Genomic DNA, 17839 nt, shown 5'->3' on the forward strand with positions numbered 1-17839 from the left:
GTTAGTATAGTTGGGACCCACACGTAATATATTACATTAAACGAACCCAATATTAGTTTGTGGTCTACTAAAGAGACTCACATGTAAAAAAAACTCTAAAAAAATATAATATGGGCATTCAAATGTGAGACCGAACCGGATAAACCAGTCTGAATTGAACCAAAATCGCTCGGTTGAACCATATTTATGTCTTGTTGCAAATTAGGTATGTTTGGAAACAGATCAAACTACATAAAACTGATTTACCTCAACAAGAAACTAATTACAACCCAAAACAAGTTTGAAGTTTTATCGAAGAAGTGAAAAAAAGAAAAAAAGACAGCCCAATTGCAAAATTATACAACTCGAAATCGAAACCGACTTTCATTATTGGTTTAGTATTGAATTTACTATTTCCACACAAAAACTAACTCAACAAAATTCAAAACCAACTTGAATCCATTGATCAAGATGTTTTAGCCTTGACTTAGGGTGACAAGAAAACTAAGTCATCAAGCTCTCTCTTTTGGCCGACATTCAGATCCATATTGATGCATGCATGGTAATTACTATTCTTTCAAGTTTCAATGAAGTAATAAATTAAAGCATGCAATTATTGGGGACATGGAACCTCAACTGATCTCCCTTTGAGAGACACCATGTCACTATCATGTGAGAATCTTGCATGGAAACAATATATCATGGTGTCATAGTTAGGTTAGAGTTAGATTTTTTAGCATAAATTTCATCATCGGCATTAAAACAAACACTTGAAGGGCTCAGTTGTTTGTACAGTTTTGCATATGACATATAGGAATAATGGTAATTAATGTTGGGTTCACCAATTTAAAAGTGTGTTGTCTTCTCCTATCACTTTCACAAACAAAAAGTGGGAAAGAAGACTGAAGTTCTCATCTAATCTTTAATTTTGTTCTTATATTGAAGAACTGAAATAAATTTTCTATGCAACCTAATCACTTTGATAAGGTAATGGTGACTTCTCACTATGACAAAAGAAAAATGATCCTAGAGAAAACCCTATTCAAAGAATATAGCTATAAATAGTTTCATAAAGATAGGCATGATCCATATGCGCCATGATAAGCATAACCAAGTAGACAATTTTTACTAATCCTAGCTAGGGGTATAAGTTAGGCCAAGCTATAGAGATGCATGCTTAATTTAGATTTGTATCAGAATAATTTGTAAACATACATGTTGAACATTTTGATAACGAACTATGCTACAACAAAGTTGGAGCAAGCTAACAACAAATTGAACATTTAAGCTCAAATCACAAGATTAGGTATTCTATCATCCTAGCATTAAAATGAAATAATAGAGCACAATTATAATAGACAAAAATAAGAAAAATATAATCAAATGGAGAGTCAATTATTGCTTCCACAATGCTCCATCCCTCTCCAGCAGCAGCTTCCTCCTCTTAGCCAGTCTTCTTCTCTAGGCTTTGCCTCCTTTTCTCTTTAATGCACTCCTTTTTTTCTTGGTTGGCCTCATTATTTTCTTAAGTACTAGGGTAAACAAGAGTTGTAGGATTACAACATTCCCCCTTAAAACCAATAGCTGACATCTTTTGGGTAGCAACAAGAGTATGTTGAGTTCTCACGGTGCTTCAACAACTTGATTCCGCTTCACCTCGCTTGCTCTTTGGAGTTCTTCACTTCCGTTATTCCTCCTTCAAGAAAAGATGAAGCAGAACTGGCTTCGGAATAGCCAAATAAGGCTTTAGGGCGTGGGTTTTATGGAAATCCGCGAAAGTTAAAAGTCTTTACGCTCTCCTTTTTTGTCTTTATATCACACATTAATTAAAGCCTTAAAGGTAAACCACCTGTCGCCCTTGTGTTTTACATTACACATCAATTAAATTAAACCATTTTTAGCATATGACACATCACGCACAAGATTACTAAATGAAAACTTGCAGTTGAAGCCTTGACATAGAAGAGATTAATGGGCGAAATCTCGTTAGCACCTTGGTTATATCAAAGAAAGAAATGACATGAGATATGGAAGGTAAATAGTGAACAAACTTTCGAAGTTTGCTATAGAGATACTGCATCATAATTTTCCAGATTTGACTGACCTAAGCACATTTGGCACACATCGAATGAGATCAATAAATGTGGTTAATTGATTAGATACATACTCATTCCGGCGATCAGATAGTTCGCCCAGTTCAAGCTTCTTTTCTGCAACTCCTTTCAATAATCGATTTCTACCTCTAACAATTTGTTTTTGAACGAAAGAAAGAGAGATCGTGAAGTTTCGGGCGACTTTCGCTGGTTCGTCGGAGAATCGACGATTTTTCAGCGATCTTCAGCGTTTTTCAGTCAATATTGGTTTCGCCCCACTTTTCGTTTCGGTCCTTGGTGAACTCGAGATATAATTCTTTACTTTTTAAAATGCCAAGAAAGTTAAGATATATTGATTACAATTCCTTCAATCATACAAAAGCAAAAACAAACTATATCAGACTTAAAAAACTAAGATTCTCTGAACTAAAATTATGTAAAAACACTCACTAAAAATAACATAAATCACTCCTTAATCAAGCTATGTCAAACATAAAATTAATAGAATTAACTCTATTTCATAGAGTTATCTAGCTGTGATACAATATTGAATCTAATAGAAAACCTTATGTAGTTATGTGGAGATGATTCAAAGAGTGCATGGAAGGATATTAATGGCCTTTGACTTCACTATAATGTGCTAGCTAAGTCATCCTTTTCCATGTGTCTAAAAAATAAAAACCTACAGCTTTTATGCTTAAACTCGGCAAAACATGAGGAACTTATTGAGTTAAATTTGATAGTGGTCCTCAAATATATTCAAATTTGAAACAACTTACAAAAAAAAAAAAAAAAAACCATAACCCAATCGAGTTACTTGCATTCTTTTGTCGTACATCACCCATATAGTATCACGTACCGACATTTAAGGAGATGGTTTACTTGTCTCATGATGTTATGGTAGTAAGATAGATGACTTCATAATTGATCAAGAGTAATACATATGATATGCATAACAATATTATAAATGATGAATGGTTCAAAGTTTAGGGTTTATGTTAAACATCGGAAGAAAGGGAAAAAGAGATTCTTAGCTATGAAAATGGATATGAGGAAGGCATATGACCGTCTGGAATGGCCTTTCATTAGAGCCTCTCTATTAAAATTGGGCTTTTCTGTGCGGTGGGTGGATATGGTAATGGAATGCACTACTTCAGTCTCATACACACTTTTGGTCAATGGGGTGGAGAAAGGTTCCTTTTGCCCTTCTCGTGGTATCCGACAGGGGGATCCCCTTTCTCCTTTCATTTTCATACTTGGTTCACAGGTTTTAAGTTCCATTATGAATGTGGCAGAGCATCAGGGGTTGGTTAAGGGCATTAGTGTGAAGAATAGGGCTCCTCGGATCTCTCATCTTCTCTTTGCAGACGATTGTTTATTGTTCTCTGAAGTTAATCTTCCCCAGCTATGCCATCTCAAAGCATGTCTGGATTTATATTGTCAAGCAAGTGGTCAAGCAATTAATGCAAGCAAGTCCTCCTTTACATTCAGTCCCAACACTCCAGTGCGATTTAGAAGATGGTTTGCTCGAGTTCTTAAAATCCGATATGGGGACGGTCCTTCTAAATACTTAGGCCTTCCGTCTGATTTTGGGGTCAAGAAATCAGACATTTTTAAAGAGGTGGGGGAAAAAGTCTTCAAGAGAACTCAAGGTTGGAAAGCACAGTTACTCTCTCAGGCTGGGCGAGAAGTCCTTATCAAATCCGTCGCATCTGCTATTCCTTCTTATGCAGGGTCTCACTTCCTTCTTTCGATGGGTCTTCATAATGATGTGCGGAAATCCATCTCTAATTTTTACTGGGGTCAAAAAGAGGAGGAACATAAAATACATTGGATGTCATGGTCCAGACTGTGTAGGTCCAAAGACAAGGGGGGGCTTGGATTTCGTGATCCCATTCTCCATAATAGGGCTCTTTTGGCTAAAGTAGCCTGGAGATTATGGTCTCAATCGGATTCTACCTGGGCACAGTTTATCAAGGCTGTGTACTTTCCCCAATGTGACTTTATGGAAGCACGGAAAGGTGCCTGTTCTTCCTGGGCATGGCAAAGTATTATCAAAGGGAGAGAAGTTCTCAGTTTGGGTCTTATTAGTTTGATTGGTAATGGACAACAAACCAGAATTTGGGATTCAAACCGGATCCCTGGTCTACCAAACTTCCGGATCTCATCTACAAAGCCGAGAGGATGCCATTTTCAACTGGTCTCGAAACTCATCGAGCCACTTTCAAGATCATGGAGCAGACACATCCTACAACAGCTATTTACAGATCAGGAAGTAAAGGCAATTCTAAATATTCAGCTTGGCCACTCACCTTCAGAAGATTCAATCATTTGGGGCGGTGCCTCTAATGGATTGTTCTCTGTGAAGTCTGCATACCATGTTCAGTGTAATCATAGAGACTCACAAATCTCTTTAGCTCCTTCGTCTTCTCGCAGGCACGCATGGGAGGCTGTTTTACCCAAGTCTTGGAAGAGAATTTGGAAAGCACAATGCTATCCAAAAATTCACACTTTTGTGTGGAAAGCAGTGAACCAAGCTCTGGCCACAGGGGAGAATCTTCAAGTTCGGCAGATCAGGAGGTGATCCTTCTTGTAGAAGATGCGGCTATGAAATGGAATCCATTGATCATACTTTATTTGATTGCGATTTATCTCGAGCAATATGGTTTGGCATGGGCCTTTCTGGTATGATTGAATCACAGCAACATAAATCTTTGATTAGCATCATCAACAACTGGGGGAATTGGCGGTTTCCGGATTCAAGGGCAAGTAAAGAGGCATTGAGCATCTTCCTTTTTACTTGCTGGTTCGTCTGGTTAGCTAGAAACGATTTAACTTTCAATGGCACAATTTGGAATCCCGAACATGCTTGCAGAAATCCCGGAAAGCTTATCATGAATTTGGATGCTCAAGATCTCCTCTGAGTGATGATGGCTCTACGATCTCTAGAGTTTGGATTCCCCCTGCGATTCATGTCATTAAAGTGAATTCTGACTTCTCTTGGTCACCAATAGACGATTCTGCAGGTCTCGGCTTCATCGCGAGAAATAGTAGTGGCTCGTGTCTCCATGCCTGCTCTATCCCCTCCTTGGCTTCTACCACTCTGCTTGGTGAATCGTTGGCCCTCAGGGAAGCTCTCTCTTGGGCTTCACAGGCTGGTCTTACAAGTTCGCTTTTTGAAACTGATTCCTTTACCTTATGTAAAGCTGTTGTAGACCCCTCCTTTCCTATTCAGGTGGATGCTGTGTGTGTGATTGAGGACATTCGGAGGATGCTCTCTTCTGAACCTTTATGGTCGGTTCAGTTTGTTTCTAGGTGGGCTAATTCTGTAGCCGATACCCTAGCTAGAAAGGCCCGGTCCATGGCTAGTAGGACTGTCTGGCCTATTTCCACTCCTTGGCTTCTTGAAGCTTGTAATTAGGCTGTCTTGGGTTTTGCTGGCCCATCTTCTAATTAAAACTCAGTTTACCAAAAAAAAAAAAAAAAGTTTAGGGTTTAGGGTTTTGACTTATTTGTCAACAATTACACCAACTATATCTATGCAAGTGATCCATTACAATCTATGAACCAAAAAAAATATAAACTAAGAAAATAAAAACTGTCACATTGTATGTTTGTCATATGATACAAGATTAAGACTCATCATCCATCAAATAATATTGTGGCCCATTAATTTTTGCTAATAAAAATTATGGTACGAGATTGTGACTTCTCATCATTTTCATTAAGCTTAACTAGCAACACCAGACTTTCAGAGTTGGATAACATTTAAGGCTACTCATACATGATACACCCAAAAAATAAAACAAAGCCCAAGGCTAGTGTGTGCTTTTGGATGTATAATGATAATGATTTTCTATAAAGAGACTTTACAAAGGCCTTTTTTTCTTTCTTTTTAAATATTCATTTACTTCACCTTGAAGGAAAAATTTAGGCCAAAGGCAGAGGATTAGGGTCCCATTTCCAACTCAAAACAAGCTTGCATTGTTTCTTTACTCTACTCACTTTGCTTCACTCCTTTCACAACTCACTAATCTTATTCATTATATAAGTTTTACAGTACTCTGAGATATATGACAAAACAAACACCCCCACCACCCCGAAAGTATGCTAAATTGATTAGTTTAGTTCTTCTCCTTGGAGGAGATCTCGATCTCAAGGAGTGCCCAACGAGCTAGGATCTCTTCGCAAACTTTAAGCAACCAGGGAAGTTGGATTTAAGATGCTTAAGGGTTCCATTGATTCTAGACTTGCGAAGTATAAAATTTGAAAGTGTCTACCTTGGGTGTATCCGTCAATTTATCTAATCAACTAACAACTCTAACAAAAAAGACCGTACGTGATTGCTAATTTGACGTAGTTTTTGGGTATCTATGCTTTTCATTGTATATCTTGACGTGTTCTCAAAATTTTCTCTATTATATATATTGATATATTTTGCTAAATTTAGTTAAAAATCATATTGGTTAAATGATGAAATCAATAATGAAATAAGATTTTAATATAAAGGTTATCTTATAGAAGATGATATGCATGGTTGGGTGGCATTGTCAGACGAGAAAGGTTTTGAAAATTATCATTTTTTTACAACAATTTGATGCAAGAAATCTGTAAAAATATAATAAATGAAATCCAAAAGATTTTAAATGTTCATATGTTTAGGCATAGGAACCATTAGACGATTAAAGTTCTTTTTCTTCCTTATTAATTTATAGATAATTATTGTATACTTAAACCTTAAAACTATTTAGCTGAGAAATAATTGAGAATGCCTTTATTTCTCAAAATCGAATTATTAACAAAATAATCATTAAAAAGGTATTGCATTTAGTTTAATCTTTAATTAATTAAGAGATCACTACAAAAGGATATTAGTGTCGGCAAACTAGACATGCATTTGGTTGTTAATCTATAATTATCAGTTCTTATGTAATGTGCTATTAAATTATGGTGATAATTTTTAAATACTTGATTAGACATCACTGCTTAAAGCCTTAATTAATTAGATAAATAATCTTTTAAAAAGGAGTCAATGTAGCAGCCACGAGCATCTTTCTTGTCGTTGCACCTTTTGCTGTATTATATTTTTTATCTTTTACGGCAAACCTTCATTTTTTCGCTTTCAGGGGGTCCTTGCTTGATCCAAGTACGATTAAAGGAGTCGGTTTAATTGACAAACAACATCTCATAAGTAATAGGTCAAGAATTTTAATCTGATCCTTTATAGCCTAATGTTACTAAGTTTAGTGAAAAATAGTTAAGATGCATGTAAATAGATAATTAAAAAAAAAAAAAGATTAATCAATTGGAGTACTTCTGGTATCTGTCATTAATTGTTTTAAGTAATATATGAATGTTAAATGAAATATATCCTAGTTCAGTTTAACCAATAAGCGCAATATATGGTGCCTCGTTTGGGTATTTCTTTGATAAAAAGTATAGTTGTAATAATAATTAGATTTGGTTGAAAGATCTTTGTATCCTTTCTTCTTCGAGCTCCGCTCCTGAATAAAATCTCTTTGAATAATAAAATAAAATAAAATTAAAGGCTTTGGTTGAGTTAGGCTTTATAAAACCTTGACCGCAAATTTGACTACCCTCTTAGCCCCTAATACTAAACCTAAACCCTAAATCTAACCCTTTTTTTAATGGGCCAACTGAAACTATTACCTGTCTAACCAACTTACCCGATTGGCCCTAACCATGTTTTACTATCAACGATTACCATCAAGAGTCAAAACTAGTGCTTGGATTTATTAAGCCGGCTAGGTCAAAAACTCAACCTTCACCTGCTCTTGAACTTGAATATTTAAGCTTGTTATAATTCGACTTTGAGGGCATACTTTCAAGTTCAAATCCAATTCAAGCTCAAGATTAGAGTGGATTAGGCCACAGGATGGAACTTGCAACCCTAATAATGGAAAAAAGATTTGAATATCTATTTTTAGGCCCTTGTGATTAGGTAAACAAAACAAAATGTCTTCATGCTGCTCTTAATTAGGTTGTGAACTTGTGATATATCCTAAAACCAAACGAACCCTAAACGTGGATATCTTCACTTAAAAAAAAATACGTACTCTCCCGCTGCTGCATGGGGTTTGTCATTTGTGCAAGAGACAAACCATGCACGTAGATCGACGAATGTCTTAATTATAGAGCTTTTAACCATAAATAGTTAATAGCCCAAGTTGGCAACTTGTTCCAGAAATACCCTAACAGAAATCTAAAATAAAGACCAGAAATGCCGTGACTTGCTAAAGTTGGGGTGTGAGGGCAGTTTAGGAATATTCCAACGGAAAGTGGAACTGATTAAATTAAGGGGGTAATGTGGCTTTATCGACATGGTTAGCGGGATTAAATCAGGTAGGGTCAATCCATAATTATAGTGGCCACTGTTGTAACACACCTAAACTTCAAGCATCAGTAAAAGAGAATATTCCAATCCAAGGGTTGAAAAGGTGGTGATGATGGGTTTTGAATTTTGATTTAGACTAGTTGATGGAGACATTAGTGAGATAAACCCACTCTTTATATTCGGCTCAGACATAAACGTCCCACCAAAGTAAGCGTCAAAACACGGATTAGGAATCAAAATCATAGATATGACGTGGGACCAACAAATATCAATTTACTAAATTAACCCTCACCACTTGCTTATCATTCAAACATAGAAATGATTTACGCGCCGCCGATTTCGTACCACCCCACGGGTTAGACCGGGTTGTTTAAGACCTTATGGATTGATCATCAACTATATGCCTTGACCATTCCGGGTGGAATTGGGTCATTTGGTCCAAACCGTTTTAAGGTTGAGCCGGGTACGATTTGTCTGTGGTTACATTAAGATAAGGAACTTTCACATTTAGGAAAATAGAAAATTCTAGATTCCGACAAACAGCGAAAGAAGCGGTGACGTCGATGAGTTGTGTGTGAAGGGCCGGACGAGAAGATCTACCACAAGATCCGAACGCACGACCTGACGGGCAAAGAAAAACCTGAAAAAATGGCGGGGCCATTTAGGGTTTTCGTAACGCCGTCAGACGCCGTTAATTCATGCCAGTCTTATTTATATATATGTACAGTAGGAGTGAATATAAGAACGGACTTCGATGCTTTGAAGGAACTGGGGTCCGTAAAGGAAAAAGTGGTAAAACCCGAAAATTTGAGAGAGAGAGAGAGAGAGAGAGGGAGCGGTTTGTAAGGTGAGGTCGTTTTATTGTTTCGATAGTGCTTGGAGATCTCGTCAGATCTTGTGAAGTAATGTAAGAAATCTGCAACATTCACACCATTTTAAGCTTTAAATTTCTATTGATCTGCTTGTTTTCCATCGTTACAGGCAATGTGATTTCAAGCGGCTTTGTTTGGTGTCGTTTGCTTGTTTGAATCCTCAGACGAGCCGGTTGTTGGGGGATTGATCTGAGAAAAAAGTTGTTTTTTGTTTCGTTTTACGTAGTTTTTAAGGGTTTGATGTTCACACGGAAAGGTGGCTGCTTGTTCTCTTCTGTATTTTTGAATGATTGTTGTCTGCGGTTGCTTTGTGGATTTTGTCAATGTTTGGGTGTCTCATTTTGTTGTTTTTGCTTCTTCTTTGCTTTTAGCTTATGATGCGATGTTCTTGTTTTGTCCTGCACAGAAATGTAGCTTGGTGGGACGGTTTCTAAATTTTCCTACTTTTGGTTTTCTTTTGTTTGTCTGGATGAATAAGTTTGCAAGGTGTTCCCTCTTCTCCAGCGCCTCTCCCCCAGCTCCAGGGTTTTTATTGTAGCTTGTTTTCTTCTTCTGCAGATGCACTTCGAATGTTTGGCTTCCCCATTTCTCATTCAACTTATGATTGATTCTTAGTACCCTCTTAGCCCCTGAAGCATAAAAATGTTTGTTTGTTAGTTTCAGTATTTCTTTTCAAAATTTGTTCACATTTTTTCCAAATTAACTGGGTGGTGGAGTCGGGATTGAAACTCCCATTCGTATAAAATCCTTCTGCTGTTCTTTTTTATATTTCATTTAGACAAGTGTGTGAAGAATAACTTCTGTGCCTTTGAATTGCTCTTCTTTTTGGCCCCCAGCTTCTTTTGCGGTGATATTGTAAATCTTAATGTCGGATATGCCCCCATTCGAGAATTTTAGAAGCAAATTGTTCCTCTCTCCTCTAGTTGAAAGTAACATTGCCCTTGCCATCTTTTACTTCACCCTGCTAATTAAATGTTAATTTTGTTTAGCTGCAAATCATTTGCATCTGGATAGGTTGCTTCTGTATCAGTTTTCTTACTTTTTGATTGTTTTTCTTGTTCCTGGTGTATGGATTCTGTTAGCTGCTGTTTGTAGAGGAGGAAGCTGATTGAGAGCCCTTATGTTACCATATTATTATGAATGGTTTACTGAATTGAATCTGATTTTGCTGCAGAAAAAATGTTTGTGCTTCTGTTGCACTTTACATGTGTTTTCTTTGTACTTAAGTCTTTATTCATATTTATCTTGTTCATTTCATTCGGCAAAACAAGACTTCCTTGCTGTTTTTCGATTTACTTCACTTCAAATATATTTTATCTTACCTGTCAATTTGGTACAATGCTTTCCTTTCTATGTGCAATATCTATATTTTTAGTTGTGAATTATTTGTTCCCTGGCAAGCAATCTTGGTGATTTCAGTTATATAAGGAAGAAAAAAGATTGAAAGTTGTCTTTTTCTGTCAAAAGAACTGTATATAGTTGTAAATGCGATTACTTGTATTTTACCCATGTATGCTATTGTTTAATTGATTTGCAAGCTGTCAAGTTGCAATCCCTATGTCAAGGCAGAATTGGTATGGTACTGCTGAATGCTTGTTTAGTGAGACTGACGTTGTACCATATTATTCCAATTTTTGTAAAGATAAAAACTGCTTAAGAGGAGCAGATATCCAATGGCCTGATGATTGTTCTCTGCAACTTTTTGTAGCTCGTGTGATCTTGAAATAATATAACACTCCCACCTTGTCCCTGTTGCAGTTATGGGCCGGAAAATTGCTGATGTTTGTATGGACAAAGAGTCAGATCGTGTCATAGTTTATTCAAATGGTGTTGGCCATGATTCAGGCAATGGCATTGTTTGTAGGAACTGGGATCATCCAGAATCTGATGATCAGATGAAGGGGAATCCAAACTCTGAAATTCTAGAGGAGAACATCGAAATAAAGGATTGTGATGTTAAAGAATGCACCATGGAAAATGCAATTGAGATATCTGAGAGTGACGGGGATGAAAAATGTAATGAGAAAGAGCAGGATGTGGTTTGTGTTACAAACTTATTGCCTAGCGATGAAACAGAAAAATCTCCAGGTCAGAAGCCAAGCAACCTCAAAAAGTTAAGCTCTCCTGTGAAATCTTCATCAAGGTCCGACGGCACTGGAAACTTGCGGGCAAACGTTACTGTTCCTCAACCATTTTCTCTGGCAACTGAGAAGCGTGCTTCATGTGGAACTCGTCCAGTTGGACCTGAAACTGCTGTTTCGAACGGCGGCATAAGCAGACCATCCAATGGCAACCACTTCCAGGGTCCCAGCTCAACAAAAAAGCCACAGGTAATGTTTCTTTTGTCTCATTTGTTTAAAGAATTTATCATCATATGAGCTATCAAATTATTCCCAAACAACCAGCCAAGATAACGGTTTGTGTTGATTTACATTGTAAATTGATGTGATCTGCAATCAGTAGATCTCATTATGCATGGTAGCAGGTGTCATGTGCTTGTGGGTGTAATCCTGCTTCTGAATCAATACATGTATTGTAGAAGGAAACAAGAATCAATACATGTCTAGATGATACACTTCATATTGGTGTCAGTAGGTTCTGATTTGATCTGGTGAGTCAAAACTTAAAAAAGTACATACACACTATCAATCAAGTATTGTTTTGGCAAAAAAGAAAAAGAAAAAAAAAGATCCAGTATTGCCCATTTTGGATTCTTAGTCCAGACTTGATTCCGCCAGAGATGGTTTGATACTGGTTCGGTTCAGTATGATACATCCGAGACATCCCAACTTATTGTGAGTCATTTCCAACTGCAGTGCCCCAACCACCATCACCAAAAAACCATCCTGTGCAGTGGTGTGACAATCCTTTTGGCCATAGCTACTATCACCCAAGCCACAGCAACTATCACCAAAGAACTATTCTGTGCAGTGGTGTGACAATCCTTGTGGCAAACGACGGAAGCATACCCATGCTCTCTTTTCTCACTATATCTCAGTTTCTCTGTTTTTGGCAATCATTCTTCTATCTTTGAATCTTGTCTCTCAGTCCTACACCTGCCCCCTTCTTTTCCTCCTGTTCCATGGTCACACCTATTTTATCTCTTCTCCTGTCAACACTGTCATTAAGAAAGGCCTAGCCAGAAAGATGACCCTAAATATAATTCGAAACATTAATGCACTTTGATACTTTAACCTCGTATTTTATTGTCCTTACCCTACATGATTGGAACGTTATTAGGTGAATAGAAAATATCAAATCGGGATGCCTTCTTTTTTTCTCTTCCACTTTGCTTTCTTTCCATTAAAAGGTTTTAAATGTCTATGTAATTTCTGCACTTCAATGGATTGACCTTTGATGACTCCGAAAGTATCATTTGTTTTGCTATAATTCAACATTTCCCCAAGGCAGGCCTAGGGCATTTAGTGTCTTCTATGATTATGTCTCTGACCTGTATGTCTTCATCTAGTTCTGATTAATTAATTGCTAATATTTGGAGTTTTCTAATTTTTGCAGCCTAGATCATCATTGGCATCTAGAAAGTTGCTGCAACCTGATAATAAGAAGCTTCCAGATGAAGAAGATGCCTCTTCTGTTGCTTCATCGTATCCTCTGTTCCCAGCAGCTTAAATTCTAGTGTTACTTTCTGCATTCATTTATTTTGAAACAGTCTTAAAATTGTTTATACTTGACGTTATGTAGGACAGCTTCTGTGAAAACAGCAAGCTCTAGGATAACCCTCCCATCAGCTCCTACGTTTAAATGTTCTGAGCGTGCAGAGAAACGCAAGGAGGTATTTCTCTTGTTAGAATTTTGCACATCAACTGTATAAATGACCTCAGTTTTCAATAATAAATAATAAAAATTTCTTACTTTTCTTCCACATCGTTCTCAATGGTTGTATTAACTATTTTCCTCTTTTAGTTTTTCTCAAAGTTGGAGCAGAAGCAACAAGCGTTGGAGGCTGAGAAGATGCAATGTGAAGCTCGGAATAAGGTACACGACTTTCTTAGTATTTCAAGTAGTGGTGCCAAAATAATTCTTAGTTTCTTTGGCTCTTTTTGGTATCCGTTTTCTTTTGTTTTATGATACAAACGCTTCTTTAAGGTGTTTTGTATCATTTATAAACCTTATTTCTATTTTGAGAATATCAAAATAATAGAAAAAACATTGATCGAGTCATGACCTTATTAGGTACTTTGCCCAAGAGTAGCTTTTAGACATTTGTGTATACTCTTTGGTGAGCTTATACTCACAAGTTTCAAAATTGAAGGGTAAAATTGTTGTTTTTCTTTGCAATTAGAAAAACAAGCACCAGTCCCTGATGCTGCTTACCCAGACAGCTCCACCCACACTAATGCTGCCTTCCATCCTTATCTCTCTACGTGCAACCCCACCTGGCCTTGATTGGGTGTGTGTGTGTGGGGGGGGGGGGGGTCCTGTTATCTGCATTGTTCCACTGAGTACCAACATGGTTGGTGTTGAGGTGTGAGTGGAAAACAGAAGGATCAGAAAGTATGCATATGTTTGATTTGTGGCATGGAGTGGCAGTGATGATTAAGTTATGATGCAAGGTGGATGCATGAGGCCACTAGAGACCAGCATCTTTGTTCCACAATTGATGAGATTTAATTTGAAATCTGAAGACTATATTGAATTAAATACAATTGCTGCCCTTGGTTCCAGCTTTCTTCTATGGCTTGATGCGTGGCCCTTTAGCTGGTTGGAAATCCCAGTCTAGCTCCTGTGAATTCTACCTCATCATATTCATTTTCTTAGTTAAATCCGAAGGTTTTGTTTTGTTGTCTTCATCATCCTAGATGAAAACTCATTTTGAGAGAGACTGACAGTGATAAGTGTCAATTCCCCTTAGGCACAGCCACACCATAGGTTATTAATGGAGAATGGAAAGAACTGCTACCCCATTGGTTTGATGGAGAATGAAGAACAAGGTGGATAGCCAGTGGTTGGTGAAACCAGTTCTCCCCACACTGTCCTGTAGCTAAGCAATGTTTTGTAGACGTAAATTCAATAATCTCATTCCTACTCTGGTACAGTTTTGAGTTTTAGATGTAGGAAGGAAGATGAGAGGGTAAATCCATTCACCTACCACTAAATCTATACATGTTTTTGTTAGGTTTTTCTGGAAATGTGATAGAAAAAACATTTACACATGGGTACTACCAAATGATTTCTCAATCAGAACTGAAATATGTCATTACAGTTCCTGAACTGTTTTCCCCCATTAAAAAAAATGATTTTCCAGTAGATCCCAAAAAGTGCCTGTCTTTTCTTTCTATGAAAATGTTCGATACAAATTCTCCAAGTTTGAAATGATTTTATTTTATAAATTTGGCCCAGAGATTTTGGATTTGAGTTTTGGCCAATTTTCGTTCTATCTATTGATTTTGAACATTGGCCTATTTTTTTTATTTCTATTATTTTTTTCTATGTGCATTTTCACTGCATACATTGAAGTATGTACAAGTATGGTGCCAAAGTGCATTAAGCAGCTGCTTTTCATGCTAGCACAGAAATTTGACAAATAACCGATATTTTGCCCCTTGGTATGCTGTTTTACCCTCTTTTGTAATATGTTTTACAGGAGGAACGAGAGGCAGCTCTAAAGCAGCTCAGAAAGACCTTAACATTCAGAGCAAACCCAATGCCAAGCTTTTACCATGAGGGTCCACCACCTAAAGTTGAACTCAAAAAGGTACCCTGTCAGCAATCATATAGTAGCAGAGATTTATTGATATTATTGGAGCTAATATGAACAATCTTTTTAAAATTTTTAGTGATAGAATTGCTGTGCTTTCTTTTCCTTGTTATGTTGCAGCTGCCTACAACTCGTGCAAAATCACCAAAGTTGGGACGGAGAAAAAGCTTTAGTGATACAGTTAATTCTTCTAAGGGAGACAATCAGAAAGGAGTTGGTGTTCGGGCAAATCGTCTTAGTCTGGGTATTTACAAAGAAGATACTAAGGCTATTGACACAAACTCATACGCCAAAGTCAAAGATGGGCCCAAAGAGGTGAGAGAAAGCACAAGATCCAGTTCCCCGAAGTCAAATGAGCAGCAGATGGACATCACAGTCCAGTCATGAATCATCATGACATGGTGAGTTTTTTCATTATTTAACAGGGAAGTTCCTTCTCTATTTTTTGTATGAATTCTGAAAGATGCACTGTCTTCTTGTTTGCAAGGACTGGTTGCAGTATTTCCTGTGATATATCCTACCCAAAAAAGAAAAAAGAAAAAAAAGTTCCTGTGATATAGTTTAAGTGTAAATTTTTCTGTAATTTATATTCACACAATATATATAAAGAGTTCCAATTCCAGTAAATGACAGCATCACTGCTCACATATAGCATTACTAATGGAAAGGATCATCAGCCCTCAGTTCTTGTAATCTTAAAGATTATTGAGAGCAATAATACATCCAACGATGTAAACACACTACTGGTGTGCTCCCCCTGTTCTAGTTAATCTGGTTGGTAGATGACTATATTGCTCTTAGCTGAGGTGCCATAGAAGCATGTGTGGAGATGGTGTTTTGGTTTGTCATTATGGGCAATGGTGAGCCTAATCACTTGTGATTTTCTTTAGGCAAAAAGAGAAAAAGCCCTAAAGAGCATGGTGGGACCTTATGTTGGATGAGTGTTATTTCAACTTTTAGTTGTGACAATATGAGTTTCTGTGCAAAATATACTACACGTGCAGAAACAGAGTTGGTCCAACCTTCAGAGCTGGTGCTTTTAGTGCCCTTATAAATTTGTTTGAAAAAAGGTTGTTTTAGTTTGTTGAAATTTACCATTGTGCATCTGCGTCTAGTGAGTGAAATATAGGTGTCCTGAACACAAGGCTCCACTTTGATGCCTAACTTCACTTGCTAATATAATGCTCGTGACAGATCATGGTTTAAAGAATCGGTATCTGATCATGTCATGGTTTAAGCCTATTTGGTTATATGAATCCATGGATTTGAAATGAAATGAGATTTCAAATCTACGGAGTTGTGGTTCGAAAAATTAAGTGTTTGGTTAGTCTCAAATCTATCGAAGTTCGTAGAATTTCATGGGAGTATTCCACATGAATCCGCAAGTTTCATTCATTTTATATTTAGGGTGGAATCTATCGATTTTTTCTAATACCCAAGAATGACTTAATTCACGATTTTAACCAAAAAAAATGAAATTCTTGGATTTAAAGAATCTATGAATGTTTTACAATCAAACAGGTATCTCTGATTCATGAATCCAGTGATTTTTAGATTATCGAAGAGGCTTTAAGAAATGGTGAAAATAACCTGAATGTGTCAAGTTCATGAATTCAGTGATTTCAGATAACTGAAGAGACTCTAAGAAAAGGTGAAAATGACCTTAATGTGTCAAGTTGATTTAGTTATGTAAGTTTGGTCTTACAATAGTGCTAGCTCAGGCCTAGAAAGGGTGGGTTCAATGAAAAGTATCAATTTCTAAGTTCGGATCACATCAATATTCTGGCTCTGGGTCTAATTAAGGAAAAAGCTTGGGTAATGTGCATGACTGTCATGTCGAGATTTTGATTTCGACCGTTGAATTTTTATTTTTTTTGGATCTATGGTTCATTTGGGTCAGTTTACGTACACCTTGACTACATCCTCATGGTAGCTTTATAATTAATATAGGTGGGGCTTCGCCACTGGCCCCAAGGGAATTCGAACTCTGACCTCATATGTGGAAGTGTTGGTCTTTTGTCAACTAAGCCATCCCTCGGGGTTTCGACAGTTGAATTTCAATGGTCGAGATCAAAATTTTGACCGAATTTTCAATCCGACCACCCGAAATGTGTGGCTTGGTGGTCCTGCGCTTTTAACGCGCAGAACCAAGCAAGACCCTCCAATTACACCCTTAATTTTGCTTGTAGCATTTTGGTATAGCCAATGCCCTAGGGCCTAAGATAGTAAACTTTATCACAAGTTAACTACCCATTTCCAATCATATACTAATGATCCGTGGATTAGGATTAAAATTAGGATTAGGTAATCATTGTGATGAGACCTGTATCGACTAATCATGTAATCTGCAGTGGTTTGTTTACATATTATTTGAAGGAAATAGTGAGAAAACACTATTCTCAGAGTTTTGATGATCAAAGATTGTCGGATTAAAAGGAGGATCCTTCCCATCTTTTCAAGTTAAAAAAATGTCTCTTACAAAATAAAGAAAAAACAAAATAAAAAGGGTCTTTTACAGTACTTCAAATCCAGATCAACGAAGCATCAGCTTCAATTACAAACTTCTGGATTTTTTGGTATTGAAATTTTGGTATTGAAGCATTTTCTTTCTAAAATTAGAACATATTTTACAACACTAGAAAATTAAGTGATCTAGAAGGTTCAAGCTAGCTTTAAGAAACTGAGATATATGACCAAAATCGATCTTTTCAGATTAAGGCTTTAAATTTCTATGTTGAGGATGGTTTAGGTTGAAACCAAACTGAGATGTGCTAGATCTCATTTTCAAGCATCAGCATTATTTAGGGTCTTCTCTGGCTGA

General features: G+C 37.0%; 2 protein-coding genes across 5 annotated transcripts; both read left to right on the forward strand.

The window, feature by feature from the left end:
- The first annotated feature begins 4684 nt into the window (after positions 1-4684).
- Positions 4685-5493, forward strand: LOC149028373 (uncharacterized). The gene is made up of 2 exons (XM_089151765.1): positions 4685-4837; positions 4948-5493. The coding sequence occupies exons 1-2, from the start codon at positions 4685-4687 to the stop codon at positions 5491-5493; spliced, it is 699 nt and encodes a 232-aa protein (XP_089007891.1).
- Positions 5494-9161: 3668 nt separating this feature from the next.
- On the forward strand, positions 9162-16181 carry LOC149028374 (protein WVD2-like 3). Of its 4 annotated transcripts, none has more exons than XM_089136102.1 (8): positions 9349-9555; positions 11058-11629; positions 12816-12904; positions 13002-13092; positions 13224-13295; positions 14905-15015; positions 15139-15419; positions 15506-16181. In XM_089136102.1, exons 1-7 carry the CDS (start codon positions 9540-9542, stop codon positions 15403-15405), a joined length of 1218 nt encoding a protein of 405 aa, XP_088992228.1. In that variant the 5' UTR covers positions 9349-9539; the 3' UTR covers positions 15406-15419; positions 15506-16181. The 4 variants fall into 4 exon arrangements, with proteins under 4 accessions (XP_088992244.1, XP_088992228.1, XP_088992235.1 ...); XM_089136109.1 differs by having other exon boundaries at positions 15518-16181; XM_089136118.1 differs by lacking the exon at positions 9349-9555 and adding an exon at positions 9162-9334 and having other exon boundaries at positions 15139-16178.
- Positions 16182-17839: the final 1658 nt, after the last annotated feature.

This window comes from Hakea prostrata, chromosome 1 (assembly GCF_041222555.1).
Source record: "Hakea prostrata isolate BN-2017 chromosome 1, UWA_Hpros_2, whole genome shotgun sequence".
In the NCBI taxonomy this organism is placed as follows: domain Eukaryota; kingdom Viridiplantae; phylum Streptophyta; class Magnoliopsida; order Proteales; family Proteaceae; genus Hakea; species Hakea prostrata.